General features: G+C 43.7%; 1 protein-coding gene across 1 annotated transcript in view; it reads right to left on the bottom strand.

The window, feature by feature from the left end:
• The window catches only part of PDE2A (phosphodiesterase 2A), a 1,077,000-nt gene that overhangs the window by 405,163 nt on the left and 655,533 nt on the right, over positions 1–16,304 (bottom strand). Inside the window, exons 4-5 of the mRNA XM_086933797.1 lie at positions 5,578–5,687; positions 1,700–1,755 (exon numbers count right to left, since the gene is read on the bottom strand). Coding sequence (XP_086789923.1) covers positions 1,700–1,755; positions 5,578–5,687 — 166 coding nt within the window. The remainder of the gene's footprint in view (positions 1–1,699; positions 1,756–5,577; positions 5,688–16,304) is intronic.

Genomic DNA, 16,304 nt, shown 5'->3' with positions numbered 1-16,304 from the left:
CCTTGATGTTTTAGCACAAGTTATTTTGCTACCTCTGGTTTCACATGCTGCCATCAGAATCCTTACTGGCTGCATCTTTAATTGGAGCCATCATGGGTTTCATTGTATGTTTAAAAGGGAAAAATAACTAAACATAATTTTGAAATTAAAATTGCTAAATAAGTTCAGGAAAAGCCCTGGGTGGAAGCAGAATCTAACTCAGAAGTTAAAAATGGATGCAAACACCTCAGAATGAGCCTCCGAATAGTTATTGATTAATACCACTCAAAGCAGATGGTGAACAGCCTGTTCAGTACATATAACAAGTGCTTCTTGATATCATTCTTAAAATACATATCCAATAGTTAAAAAACAGTGTAGTGTAAGTGAAAAGCAAATTCTGTCTTACAGTACTCTAGACCTCATGATTGTTTAGAGAGGTGTCTTTGCCAATTCGTCCCGCTCTTACTATTCTGGACATCTCGGCCGATTCACTCCAGGAAGTAGTACTGCAGAAGGACCCTTACGTACCTTCACGAATTGGGCTGAAACATCCAACTCCCTATCACTGAAAGTGCATGGAGCAGACAGTGCTTTCAAGTTGGATGGATGGATGGATGCGGATTTATAAAACGCGTGGTTACCCTGGGGCGTCTCAGAGCTAAACATTGAATATGAGCACTTGCATTTTAGATATATTTTGGACAATTTACAAAGGTATCTAGGAGTATATAAAAAAGTACTACCCTCTTTACTCCAAAATGCTTTTCTGAATAGGCTCCAACATGTTTAGACTTAGAGGGCTTAGAGTTATGATTCACAAAGGATTCATGAAAACGTAGGTGAAATTCACAACTAAGGGCCTAATTATTAAATACCTTTTGTGTTTCAATTTAGATGCAATAAAAAAGCCATTAGTGGTGGCAAATCCGGAATCTTGGTTCACTGAATTGGCAATTTTGCCATTTCACCTCTGCAAATGGGATTCACTTCCGCATAAATCTCACCTTTGTGGTGAGAATTTCTCTAAGAGAAATATATTTGCAGCGGCACATTTGTTGTGGCTTCTTGGAGGGTTTACCCAAGAAGGTTGGAGTAAACCAACAGATTTCAGTTTCAAAGGGTATTAAACAACAATTTGAAGGCAGTTTTCAAGGTGGGAGAGGTAAAGAAACGCCACATAGGAGTGCAGGAGTATATTTTTTAATATGCCCGGAAAGAGTTAATTTGGAAACATAGAGAAGTGGGAGCTGGGACTTCCTCCCTGAAATACAATTATAAAAACACGATGACAAACATAATTCAAATATACGGCACACGTTTCTTGGTGATGAGTGTCTGTATTACCACATGTGATTGAAGAAATTGTGATGCAGGGTCACAAGACCCAACAGTACGAAAAAAAAACCTATACAAAAGCTCTGGTCCTGTTTTAATATATCTTGTAATGAAAGCTTCAATGCAATTGAGAAGTCTTATGACTTGTCAGGTCTTTTGACCTTCCCTCGCTACGTCAGTGCACTTATAAAATATCAGGCTGCTGATGATTTAAATATTAAAACAGAGGATAAACAAAACTGTTGTCCGAATTCAGAATCAGAGGAGGTGAGTGCTCCAACTGAGCTCTGGACAGATCTAAACCAATCAGCTACAAGCATCTCGCTAACACCACTTTCCATGGGTGGTCTATGGCACTTTACAAGCAAAGGTCCTCACTTACCAGCAGCACACACACCACTCTGCCAGCATCTTGGTCCACCAGCGGGATGATGAGCACTGCAAAGAGAGAAGGGTAAAGGTCAGCTGATAGGACCAAGAAACCATCCACATGGGCTATCCTACATTAAGTTTGTGGATAAAGAAAAGTTTAAAGAGTTCAGAGACTTCTAGAATAATTTGTCCCTTAGTCATTATCATTAAACTCACAATGACTCACGTACAAGGCAAGTACTTTGAAAAGATGCTGAACATGGGAGCTCCAGATGATTGTGATAAGACAGCAGGGTCATGGGATACTGGGGAGATTTGCTTAGCCATCGCGACAAAGCCAATGGATGCACTTTTTTAACTTTTTCCATTTCATCTACTCTTGTCTTCTATCTCACACTTTCCTTCTTTTAGCTAGTTTTCTTGCAAAAGATTGATTTCAAATTTTAAAACTTCGCCAATTTAAAAATTGCATCCTGCGCCTGGTTGTGTTTCCCGCTTTTTTCCACTGTTGTTTCTATGTAAAGCACACAAACTCGTGCTATTGGCTAGACCAGTCTTAAGTCTTAAACCAATGTCACAACTAGACTGTGTTCTACATGTGTTGTTGACCCACTATTGGAAAGAAAATATGACCTTGTCTCTCTTTAATAGTATAAAAGTTATTAAAATGTATACAAATGAATGATACACTGATTGAAATCTAATTTTGCTAATTGAGAAGCGTATCAGTATGCATTTAATGTGGTCATTAAATGATGTAAGTACCTTCTGGAAAAAAAGAAAGAGAGTAGACATAATAGGGCGAGAATTGAGTGTGCAGAGGGTGTAAGGCTGGTGATGAGCATGGGGTGAGCGAGTTAGGCAGGATAGAAAACACTGCAGTGAGCAAGAGGTTGTGAAGATCTAAGGGGGACCAGGTAAGGAGAAGATGCCTTTGAAAGATGGACAGGGAGGGTGGAGGAGGGCTGCAGAGGTGGAGGAGATAAGAGACCGGCAGGGATGCGCCGGAAGAGGAAGAGGCGACAGCCAGGGGTAATTGGGTACCATAGACGGGCACATCCAAAGGAGATTGTTGACATGTAGAATATTGTTTTCATGAGTGAAGAAATCACTATCACTGCAGTATGATGTTGTTCATCTCACCTGCCAACATGTCCCCATCACTTATGAGCAAGGGTAGCTGCACATGTCATAGCATGGCTCACACTTATCATGACAACACATAGTGCCTGGAAGGGGACAGGAGCGCCATAGCTGCTAGGCTGACTTCATTCAAATTATGACATTCAGTTCTTTTGATATAATGTATTTATCTATTTAGCACAGAAATTATTAAATAGAGAAATACGAAGAAAGAAACTGTCTGAAAGTGTGAGGTTAGGTGATGGGATAAAGAGAAGGGTGGAATGAATAAGGAGAATTAAGACTACAATAAACTGAATCCGAGTGGATGAAGCTACAGGATTAATGATTACAGATCAAGAAGTGGTACGGGCCCAAATACATCTGAAGAGCTAAGAATTTTTTTCCACAATAGAACATGTCATGTGTTATGTGATATGTGAAGTTGTAATCAGTGTGTGATGGGGGTGAAAGGTAAAGTTAGTTCACTAAACTATAACTGTCAAATTTCAATGTTTTTTCGATTTTTAAACATATGTTCTTATCTCATTTCAACACCTGACTATAGTTCTACTTTAACCCTTATTTTTACAGTGAATTTCTGTTTCTATTTTTTTAATGTAAGGTAAGACCTTATTTCCATACCTAAGAATAATGTGACTTGAACCTTTGATTTAGTCAGTGAACTTCTGAGTTTACTTTATCATATTCAAGGTTGAGCACACGCTTCAGCTCCTTGGGCCACCTGCGACCAACCCCCTACTGCACATGGCCAATGGCATGTTTTACTCCACACCTACTTTTATGAAATAGTCCACACAAAGGAAAGCGCGAACCAATATATGTTCTGGGTTAGCGACAAGAAATACATCTCATGATTGAGCTAGTTAACAGAAAATTAAGAGCTGGGCAATGCACTTAAAAAGACTACAAATACCTAAAACGTATACATATGTCAAAGATGAAAACATGGATCTTAAAGTTGACAGGAGTCCCCTATACACACCCCATACCCCTAACCACATATCATTTTTGATATCCAGAGCCAATCCAGGCTCTTAGATTAAAGCTCATTACATTCTTGTAGTTTACATTTTACCTTTGTGATTTTAGAATTCTACCTTGTAAAGTGATAAAACTACATGTTATAATCTCCAAGGATTATTCCCCATTTGGTGCCCATGTTATTCCCTTTCTTCCCCTTACCCCTTCCAGGTTAATTGGTTCTGTGTTCATGTGATCATCCTTCAGAGGTTTAATGGGTTCTGGCCTCTTGTCTGGCTTGAGGAAAGTTGGCAGGTGGAGAAAAACCTACACTTACCATAGGCACAAATGGTGTGTGTGTTAAACGTCTGGAGAGTTACTGTGTCCTCTTTTACATGTTTGACCTCCATGACGGGCCACGTCTCTGGCACGTGATGTGGGTCACTTGGCAACAATGGAAAACTTACCTTTGAAGTGAAATGGTGAAAATGGGCTTAGGCTAAGAAGCTTCAAAGAGTGCAAATTGTGTTTACAAAGCTTTTTAGGAAGAAGGGAACTTCATATTAATGGTGATGGGAATGGGGGCAAGCAAGAAATAAGGCGTGTGGTGTCATGCTGTGTAAGCCAGGTCTTATATCTTGAATAGAAAGGTTACTTTGAATACAATATAGAGCTAACAATCTCAGGCAGGGTTAATATGATTGATCTCACAATGAAAGGCTAAAGGATTCAGTCTTTAGTAGACTAAAGGTAATGGGACATTGGTAGATACATTAACATTTCCCAAAGTTATTGTTTTGTGTTGTATTGTATGATTTGTTTTAATCTAAATGGGAAGTACAGAAAAAATGTCCAGCTCTGGTGCCTAGATTGTCAGAACCCCAGGCAAAATTACATATTGCCACTCAGTGACTCCCATTTACTGAATATAAATACATTTTTAGGCCACTAGTTGCTGTATGAAACTTTGTTATGGTGGTATTTTAAGCATTTTCCTACTGCCACCTTAATGAAGTGCTGGCAGTGGCAGTTTCTGGCTTCAAAGTGTTCAAAAGTGCTGTGAAGAACTGCATTTGGTTGCATTTCCTCCGGATTCCTACATCTAAACATGGGTTCATGAATATAATGCTGCGTGCATTGCAGTACATCATACTTGGATTAATAGAAAAAAGAGAATGGCAAAAAATCAGCACAGATACAAGAGTGCATAGTACACTGGAAAACAAGCTTGATTCACAAAGGCAACTTAGACCTTTGAGTAAGTTTATTACTTTTTGACTCTTCACAAAATCTGAGTGCAAATTTACTCTGAAAGTATAACTTTCATGCCTTCACCAAACTGGATGCCTGGGGGCAACACACTATTGAGTAGTTTACACTTTTGAATACGTTTATTACTATGGCTATTTACAAAATCTGAGTGTAAATGTACTCCAAACGTGGAACTTATATTTTGTGAATAGCCAAAAAATAGTAAACTTGCTATAAAGTGTAAGTTACTCAAAAGTTTAAGTTACCTCTATGTATCTACACCTGCACCAAAACCCATACATTTCTGAAAAAGGAAAGAAGCTATCAATAGTGCAGCAGGTGCAGTGGCACAGGGGCTCTCTTTGACCAATTAGTAGCTGTTCTTTAACTACAAAACAAGGAAATGAAGGGTCTAATTGGTTTTGCTTCCATTAGGGCCCACAGCACCCTTGCTACGCCTCTAAGGAGAGTAATGAAATTGCATAGCGTGGCAGACACAGGAAAAATAGCACCGTAAATGCTTCTCCCTACCTTGTTTGTCTGGCGGTAGAGGCGCCACCAGGCTGAGCATCGGCTTCCCTTGCAACTCCGACGGTGACAGCCCGCTGCATTCCAGCCGCTTCTGCCGGAGGACGGCATCTCTGCCAAGACAAAAGGCATCCGTAATTACAACTGTGTGCAACAACAGCATCCTCAAGCACACAAAACTGAGGTATTTACAAACAAGTAATGCTTAATTTGAGCCAGTGGTTTCCAGTGCTCGACTTCAGCATTTAACCTGTTGGCTGCTTCGAACGTTCGGCGCCAGTACTGAACGTTCGAAGAAACGGGTCGGCCGCGTCGGCCAACCGACGTGCAATGCACTACAGAGATAGTGCTCGCGACGACCGTTGACCGACGGCAGCAGCCAACGGGTTAATTGTCAACAGCAACACTTATGACAGTGTGCCACATGGTGGGATGTCTGTCGTAACCACAACAACAGCTGTTTACTAATTCAACATGCAAGAAAATGACTTGTACCTGCCACCCAAGACATTCGTACAGCTTTTGAGGTCTGGAATAGTCTGAACTGTCACACTTGCTGGAGTGTGATGGTTAGTAGTTGTGTACGTACTGTCATTGGCAGCATGGCACGGGCAACGGGTAGCCCAAGCTACAGTGGCCTCCGGACGAGGGCTCCGGGACTTATTGTTTTACACATTAACCACTGCAAATAAAGGTAGGGGAGAGGTCAGCGTGCTGTTAGTACTTCTACAGTCAAAAAGAGGAACATTTTGAAAATGTTCGAAATGTGTTAATCTATATAAATGCGGGTTTATTGTTTGAAACTTTTTCCAAAAGGTGACAGCAAACTAAAAATACGCGTAACATTTCAACTTAAAGTTTTAGGAATAATTCCACAATCCCATGGTACATTTAGCATTTTCTACCACTAACGAAGTCACCAATGGTTCTAATTTCCATTAAACGTGGGTCAGAACACTACTCGGTAAAGCCCCTCAACACTGGATAGCTGGATAGTGCGTACCTCAGTAACTTCCTGGAAGGGGAATTCCTCGCTATTCAGTGCTTTAAATGGGCAGGTGCTGTCCTGTACTGAGTACCTGCACTTCTTACATTTGAAAGGGAGAGTACCTACACTTCTCTGGGCAGATACTCTAGATAGTGAGTACCTGCACTTATATATTTCCATTTAAAGCACTGTCTCTATTATAAATTATTATGTAATGAATGAAGCTAATTGCAGAACAGGTTGATTTATATCTGACGGAAGCTTGCAATCTCTCCAATGAAGCATGCACCTCGGTGGGTGAGGGTCATCGTTCTTTTTAAGGAATACTAAGTAATACATTGGACCCAGTAGATTTTTGTTGCGGTTGTTGTGGCGCCATACCAAGATGGCGCTACACAGATGAGTGCCTGTTTATGTGTGCTTCAGTTGTCAATGGTCAAATAAATGTATAACTCAGAATTTCTCTGAGTTAATGTATGACTTGTAAACAGAGGAAGTCAGAAAGAGAAAAAGGCAGACAATGCTCCCTTTTCCTGACATGTTGTGGTAAGAGTTCATTCATTCATTAACTTGGACAAATTCCAAGATATACTTTAGACACTTCAAGTGCATAAAACAAAGGAGCTCGCTCTGCGATGAGCCATCATGATACGTGCCCTCTACCTGTATTATATACAGGCAACAAAATATGTCAGAGACACAGTGTAAGCAATCCACCTGATAGGCAGTGGGAGGCAATCCTCTCCAGCGGAGTGCAGACTGCCTGTGCTTGTTGCCCTGCACTTCCGGTCTTCTCCTAGGCCCAGGCTATCCCGGGCAGGGAAGCCAAGCACGTACCCCCTCCCCCTTGAAGGTAGTAGGCAGGAAGCCGGCTGGCACTTGGTTTGATCCCTGATGGAACCCGACCGGCCATGGGCTCTCTGAAGGAATGACATGAAATCTGCCAGGCGAGCTATGGTTTCTTCTGCCCTGTAATGGCGCGTGGATTCAGGGGTGCTCTGGAGTAGAACACATTTTCACACACAAGCTTCACATTTAAAACCTAATATCTCTGAGGGGTCCCAAACAGATGGGGGGTTAGCAGGTTTACCCCCGATGATCACTAGGAGGGTTCCTTTAGGCCCGTCTGGTCTGTAAACGTTTGGAAGGATTTCCTGGATAGCTTGAGTAATTTAGGTGATAATTCTCCACAGCTACTGGACCCTGCTGCTTCCTCCTAGTAGCCAGGAGCTGTGAAAGAGACCAAGACTTGACATCCAGCCCTAGCTCCTGGCAGTCCCCATGTGCTGGGGTATTAGTGCAGCAGCCCCCAGGGTCCTCAAGGCGGACAACACTCTCTACCTGCCCTCCTTAGGCCCCAAAACCCCACCTTCAGGGTGCCTGTATGTCTAGTACAAGTCTGGGGGGCTTCCTCCAGAGGACCATCTCATAGAAGAAACAGGGGCCCCTCTTCTTCAGGGTTCCTTGCAAATCCACCCTCTGTTGTCCACCAGAGGGAGTGGGAGGTCACTGCTGCTGATCTTGGAGACAGAGTCTACAGAATCAAATAAATAAACATTCAAAGTCCACTCTTGGCAAAGTTTCATTTACAAGCTGGTTCATCCTTTTTCTGTTGTTGTCTCTTCTTTCAAAGTATCTGTCACAGCGAGGAGGTGAAGAAGATTTTTAAGAGATGGACGTCCTTACCCTATGCACCTGCCACATCACCCTTCCACCCTAGACTCACACTTACTTGGGGCTGCCCGCGGCCTTGGACACAATCCGGCACAGCACTTTGGGTTTTTAACCCGTTCGCTGCTGCCGTCGGCCGTAGGACGTAGCGCGAGCTACCTCCCTGGTGCTGCGCTCGTCCAATGGCCGATGCGCCGCACCCGTTTCTTCAAACGTTCAGCACTGGCGCTGAACGTTCGAAGCAGGAAACGGGGTAAACTATGGCAGAAACAAGTGGTGGTCTGAAAGACCTCTACCTGTAGCATAGATCTTCCCCAACTAGACATTGCAAAACTGGTGAATTTCCTCCAGGACTTCAAAGATAAATGTCAAAGTAGATCAAAGGAGTATGAATAATAATTAAAAAAATGTTTTATATGTGCCAGGGAGCATTTAAATGACAGAAAAAGTCACATCAGTCACTTTTCATTTTCGAGTCAATCCAAAATTATATTTTTCTCAGTTTTTAGCAGATATGTTAAAACAATTATGCAATGAAGAGTTGTGCTTTAGTCTTAAATAAAGAGATATAGGCTCAGTTAAATTCCAAGCTCTCCACAGGCCATCAGAAGTTTATTTTGGGTCCCATGAGCGACAGAGCTTCCTGTCCATAAATACCAGGCTGAGTCGGACAGCAATCTCCCTCGCTCAGCCTGCACACACGTGCTCACATGTGTGCCAATGTGTTTGTATGCAACCAGCGCAGGGCCTCTCTGTGAAGTTGAACCTCAGCAGGCCTTATTTTTAAAGGAGAGCTCTGGTGATCACAGCTCCAAATCATGTTGAAAGAACCTCACAGAACTTGAGACTCCATTAGGAGGTTTCCCTCTTGAAAGAGTTCTAAAAATCACATGATCCAAAATTGAAAAACATGGGTGGATATTTACAAGGGGATAGTGCCACCATAATGTCCCTTTTAGCGATGTTGTTTTGGCGCAATGCCCTTCTCTATATTTAGAAAGAAGCGGCGTTAAGACACTTTTTTTGGTTTAACGTCACCTTGTAGATATGGCCCCTTTACATGCATCATTTAGGGGCGATTCCGATTTCGAACAGAAGGACTCCGAACGTCGTTCGGAGCCCTTCCGTCTGAAATCGCCCGCATCGGAATGTGCTGGATGGATTTTTTTCCTACCAAGCCATTCCGATGGGCTCGGTCGGAAAGGAATCCGACTCGGATTTCCGGATGGCTTATGACAGGCTTGGAGAGCCCATCCGTCATCCAGAAAACCTTCAGTACTCCCCGGCCGCCTCTTTACGATCGAGGGAGTACGATGGCAGTTTTTCACTGCCTTTTCGTGCCGGTGTTTCCGGCACGAAAAGGCAGTCGGAAGCTGTCTTTGGGGGCCCACAGTATGGCCCCCATAGGTGCTAGGCCACCGAATGTCGCCCCTCTGTAGATCCCTGCACCCGGTGGCAGGTACCTTGGGGTGCCAGCCACAGGGTGCAGGGATGAACTGCAGCCCTTCATTTCACAATGCAGGCATGCATTCCACCCGGAATGCATGCTCCCATTGTGTGACATATCATACTTGCAGGGCCGTAACCACGTCAGTGGGTCAGTCGGTCACGGTTCCTGACCGATGTCGGACCGACTCAGGCCCGTCCGACATCGGAATCGGCCCCTTAGTGTGAAAGGGGCATGTAGTGGGTGTTGCTGTGGGCATTCCACTGCAGCACTCATTGCTTTTTTACGCTTCCCAGATTTATAAGGAGGTGCAAATCTGAGACAGCGCCCCAAACTAACGACATGCACGACCAGGCATTAGAATGGCAAAAGGAGAAGAAATTATTTTATGTTTCCTCATTTTTGATTTTTCTACATGTGCTGCATTCTACAGCACACATAAAAAGAGCAAAACACCATTGAAAATTGTTTATGTGCAGCAAGGTGTCCCTTCCTCACCACTGCTAGTGGAGTCAAGGACTGCAGCAGTGTGCAGAATGGCCAATTGCACATATTAGTTATTTCATATCAAACCTCTTTGATAAGTAGATTTTAAAATCATGGCATCCTCCCCCATAATCGCCTGCATGATGTTGGGACTCGATTCAAGGCAAGAAAGCAGATCGTTTCGTGTAAGTTTGCATGAACTTATCAGAAGACTCCACTCCTAATTAAGGAAGCAGGTGTTACATTTGGAAAAAGTGCCAGCTGTAAATGAATCTTCTCTGTCCCAGCACTACTCATCTGGAAGTTCTCACCCATTAGAGGTGAAAGTGTGGAAAAGGAAAGAGATTCAACTCCAGCTAAAACACATCTCAGACCCAGAGAGGCGAGTCAAGATGGGTGCAACGAGAAAACACGATCAGGGAAGTGGGTGAAGGGTGGAATAAAAGAATGGGAAAGTAATAAAGAGCGCGAGTGGAGCAAAGTGGAAACAAAGGATAAGAAGTCAAAATCCAGCAAGATAGAGGGAGTAAAACAAACATTGGAAGCCATTAAACCATAAACAGACACATCTGCTAACCAACCTGCTACATTGACTACCTAATCTCATTCCAAAGAAGCCATAAATCACCACATGGCAGATTGGTGCAAAGAATAGCCAACTTGAGTAATGCATTTCTGGTAGCAACCAATGCTGTACTTCCCCAACCACCACCTGCCTCACAGTCCTTGCATAAAACACTTTCCATTCAAAGGGGGTCCAGAGAAAGAAAGACCATGGGGTGCAGCTTCAAATGTGAACTTTGATGCCCACCCTAGCACACACACAGACGGTGCAAGGAAGCCTGGTTTCAAGCTTCAATTATTTCGTGTAAACAGAGAAACAACTGCAACTCATGAGAAACGTGTTCTTTCTAAACAAGATTAAACCTATTTTCTTAGTAAATTTCCCTTCTTCAGTACCTATCTTTCCATCGATCACTTAAGACAAAATTATGCCCCTCTATGCATCTCAACACACCTCTACCCCAGACATCTCTATTTACTAACCTAAGTGTGTTTTGAGTTGTCCTAAAGTGGCTTTTACTCAGCATTTTTGGCACTAGGCAAAGCCATATTAGAATATAAGTTGAATCCTGTGGCAGAGAAGGGCCACCAGGCTTCTTGCATCCTATCACTCTTCAACTATTCACCCAACCGTTGACCATCCTTGCTCGTCATCAATGTCCCCCTACCATGGTCCTCCCTGAGCAGTCACACAGACCTTTTCAGTTCCGGTATGCTTCTCGTCCGCGACAGGAGTGCAGGGAGTCTATTCCACCACGCACCGGCCAATCTGTTAGGACATTATTCCTTGCGTTTCCAGGATGGCCACTCCTCCTGGGCCTACAAGTGTATCCTCTAGTTCTGCCCTAAGCTTTAGCAACAAAAACAAATATACAAAAGGAAGCAAAGGTGCAAACCACAGTTTCAGAAGATGATTTTTCCATGCTCAAAGTGGGCCATAGGGATCGCTACCTATGGGTGCAATATGCATCCGAGGCTCTTAGATTAGAATCTCATGAACATGTAACACCAACAGTAAGGATTAGATTCAGTGAGGTACCAATGGGTGGGTATCCTTCCAGCACAACATCTAAAGACAAGGCCATGCAAAACAAAGTCAAGCGCACACAACCTGAGTTAGTTCATAGGTAGATTCTTGTGTCATTCAAGTGGAAGGATAAGATCAAACTCCAATGTTGTTATCTCAATTGTTTTTAATTCATTCGGTGTGAGTATTTGTTTCACAAAAAAACGGCCGACACGTGTTTCGTCAATAACGGGGTAGACCCGTGACTCTTCAGGGCTGTTGAAGTTAGGCTGCAGGCAGTATCGTGGGACCGGTGATAGTTCCAACCCGGTCCTAATCGGGTATAAGCATTAGTCGACGCGAGAAGATAGTGCTTCTAGGCGTCAGGGAAGCGTGTTCAGGGTGAAATGTTCCGCCGCCGGATACGCGGTGGGACAAAGCAGGGAAGCCTATCCGCTTACCCTAAGTTTTTGGGCTTGTTGCCGTGTTGTGGCGGAGCAATGTGGTCTGTCGGTTCTCCATCTCTTGATGCTCTAAGAATGTATTCTTTTTACATTCATTGCACATTTTCCATCCGTTTCTTGTACCTGTAACAGGTCACAAGCTCTTGTACGTCAGCTCTTGTAAAACCATCTAAGATAAAGCTTGTGTGATATCACTTCCTGTAATGGTACCACGAATTCAAAGCTCTTCTGATCTCTCTTGTGCATTCCTCTATGATTTAGATGAAATGACGTCACAGGCTAAATCTATTCTTAACTATTATACTACGCCTCAAAGTTGAAGACTACTTTTTGTCATGAAATCAGAGATCTCAGCTTCAGCCCCAGATTAGAGATTTGACCGGATTGTGTGATCTTGGGAGAACCATGTCATCCCTTTTCCCCTCAGTTCCCTCAGTTCCATGAATTGTAAATGCTTAGAAACCCCTTTACGCTTTGTTTTAGGTGCTTTGGATATAGTAATGCACACATGGAGGACAACGCTGTCGTTAAAATCTCTTGTTCGCGGAAAAAGATAAAACACCAATTCCCACAGGTAAAATGTACAATTTCTAAATCCCAGCGCATCTATAAAAAGACACAACTGAGTGTGTTACTGACATCGACCTACCAAAACAGCCATACATCAACTGAAATACTATCAGGGGCAGAACAAAGCAAACACAGGTACAAATGAAAGCAGGGCTTGAGATTAATGCTGTTGTACCTCCAGAACATCCATTGCAGATGACATTTTTATTCAGCTTCCCAGACCATTAAGCAGTAGAGATGCTGTCTGTCGGGAAATGCTGCTAATTTATAGCAGTGGGGGAGCTGCTACGATACCTTGGCACTGGGACAGCAGCAGCAGTCTCCAAAGGTAAGGGTGGGATCCTGAGCGCCACCTAGTGGAATAGCATGCAACAGCATGCCATTAAAGCAAGGGATAAGGACTGGAATGAGTGCAATTCTAATATATCTGCTTTTCCACATAATTATGATTTGCCTGACTTGCCACATAAAACATCTCCTGCTGCACAATTTGCAGATTTTAACAGAAAAAGTTGTGATTGGCTCAAGCGGTTCCCAATTGACTAAGACAGTGCCACACGTGTTGCCGCACAGAGACAGGCCATTTTCAGATGTTAACTGATCACCTTTTAGTGTCTGATTGTTGTATTTAGGCATAAATCGGATACTAATGAGGTCAAGTATGTGCTCAAATAGTGTTAACATATGTAATATTATAAAATGACAAAATGATTAAGTAACACTGCCATAAAATGTGCTGAACCATGCCACATATTTTTACGTGTTCATTCGGCATAATTTAGTCAACCCTGCTGCATATTTTGGTCCTCCCCTGCCTCATAATTCCAGTGACCCTGACTAAAGCCCTCTCAATGAACCGAGTTGCAAAGATCAAACATAGATACAAGACCTGTTAACTCACACAGTGCCACTGTATGTCACATGATTTAAGGCACACTTCACACGATCACCCGGCGAAGCACCAATATCACACGGTGGGCACGCGTTGAGCTGTGACCTACTACACAGAGTAGTGAAGCAAAGTCAAGCACACACAACCGGTGTTTGTTGATTTGTAGTAATCATATTAGTCATGATGGATAAAATTGCAAACAAATGTTTTTGCTGGGGGTCGCGTAACTAGCAATTCCGATAACGAACGAGACTCCTCCACGCTAACTAGTTACGCGACCCCCAGCAAAAACATTTGTTTGCAATTTTATCCATCAAGACTAATATGATTACTACAAATCAACAAACACCGGTTGTGTGCGCTTGCCTTTGCTTCATTGTTACAGAAGGGTGAGCTCCACTTACCCTTCCTTTCTCAGAGACCAGGGTTTTCTCTGACCAAGAAGCACCAACCACCTTGACATCCGCTAACCATACCTTCCACTACCTGTAGAGCGCCATCCAATTTCTGAACACTCAAGTAACCCTTCGCTGAACTCAAAATACTCCTCAGAGTAGGATTGCAGCAGGACTCTGTATTCTCTGCACTTTTGAAGCCATTCTGGAATTTGAAACATTCCTCAGACAGGGAAGGTGGCTTGAGAAGCCTTTTATCTGTTCTTTGGTGAATATTGATTGATTGATTGATGCTTTATTTCGATATGCACATATCATAAAAGCAGTACAAAAGATAAAAACAGCATGTCGAAAAAAGTAAGACTGTACATTTAGTATAAGAATAAAACACATTAGATCAGCATAAATTAGATAAAAAGAGAATTAAATTGATATGGACAGTCTTCTAGTTCTAATCAACCAAGCCCATTTTAAAAACTTAGCAACAGCACAGACAATGGGAGGGGCTGTGTTAGTTAAGAGAATCCGGAGTGCAACGGAGTGCTGACGAGTACCCAGTTCTCTGCAGATGGGACCGAGCCAACGTGATCTGGGGCGACCGTAGTCCGGGCATTCAAAAAGAAAGTGAGGCACCGTCTCTGGCTTGTCGTGACAAAGAGCACAGAAGCATGATATAGGCTGGGATTTATTCCACCTCGAGCAAAAGTCGGCCAAGGGTAGGGTTCCTAACCGAAATTTAATGTACAAGGACCTATCCATAGCCACTGATATAATGTCCATGTACGGCTCATACATGACAGCGTCTTTTAACAGCAGAAAAGCTGCGGTGGTTTTGCAGTGCTGCTGGCTTCTCAAGCGCTTCATACAAACCCACTCCCAGAAAAGTTTTTTTAAAGTCTCCTTCGGAGGAGCGGAGTGGCTATGCCAGCATGAGTCCAGGCCTAGGTCCCCTAAAAGGTGTTTTATATCCTTCAGCCATTTGATGCTACGCCAACCGTCAGAGTGCATCACCTCTGCCAGACCATTGGCATAGGATTTTAGCTCCGGGACCCTCCACAAACATGCCCAAAGCAAAAGGGGTCGAAGCCGAGCCTGGTCCCTTATGGCTTTGCAGCCAGTGTCCATGAGCACTGGGATGGTCGGGCTACTCGATGGAATGGCAAGGAGATCCTTGATGAATTTATTTTCAGCCTTGCTCAGTGAGTCAACTTTGCCCGAGCCCCACAGTTCCGCTCCATAGAGTGACGCAGGGACCGCACGTGCTTTGTATATCTCAAGTAGAGGGGCAACACAATGTTTTGAAGAGTTGTTAAACTCCTTAAGAAGAGCGCCCCCCACCCTTTTGTGGGCCAATGTCATTTTGTCAATGTGGGCAGTCCAGCTCATCACATCGTTCAGTCGGATTCCCAGATAATCAAATTCTGCCACTCTTTCTAGAGGTATGGAGTTCAGGATGGGAGGGCGGCCAAGTTTGCGAGGTGGATGTATAACTAGGTACTTAGTCTTATCTACGTTGATGACAAGGCCCTTAGTGGTACAGAAGTCCTGAAAGCGGTTCAGCAGTGTCTGGAGACCTTGGGGGGTTTTAGAGATGAGGAGGGTGTCGTCGGCGAACAGCAAGGTTGGAATTTTTACTCCTCCCAGGGTGGGAGCGTCTGCTGGTTCGCCCAGTAGGTGATCTACCACCCCGTTAATGTAGAGGGAGAATAAGGTAGGGGCCAGAACGCAGCCCTGCCTTACTCCCCTCTCGACCCTGATCTTGTCGGTCTTTTCCCCATTCAATCCCCATCTAACCTGGGCATAGGTGTTGGTGTGCAGGTTGATAAGGAGGTTTAATATATACGGGGGCATCCCTAAACCGTAAAGGACCCTCCAGAGTTCCTCCCTAGGTACCAGGTCAAAGGCAGTCTTAAGGTCAATAAAGGCCAAATAAAGACTGCCTTTGCCCAGCACCACCACCTTCCAGTATAATAACAAGAGCCTGAAGACCTGTTCGATAGTTCCTGTACCTGAACGGAACCCGGCTTGCATATCGGACAGGATGTGATTATCGTCCACCCATTGGGAGATCCTCCCCAAGATGGCTTTCCCCGCCAATTTCTGGCTTGAGTCTATTAGGCTTATAGGCCTATAATTCCCGGGTAGATCCCGACTGCCCTTTTTATAGATGGGGACCACCTCCGCACCTCTCCAGGAGTCTGGCACAGGGCCTCCCCAATGATTGCGTTGAGGAGTGCAGTGATTAGT

The sequence above is a fragment of the Lissotriton vulgaris genome, chromosome 8, assembly GCF_964263255.1.
Source record: "Lissotriton vulgaris chromosome 8, aLisVul1.2, whole genome shotgun sequence".
Lineage (NCBI taxonomy): Eukaryota > Metazoa > Chordata > Amphibia > Caudata > Salamandridae > Lissotriton > Lissotriton vulgaris.
The sequence above is the reverse complement of the archived record's forward strand: the minus strand, read 5'-3'. Positions and strand labels throughout refer to the sequence as shown.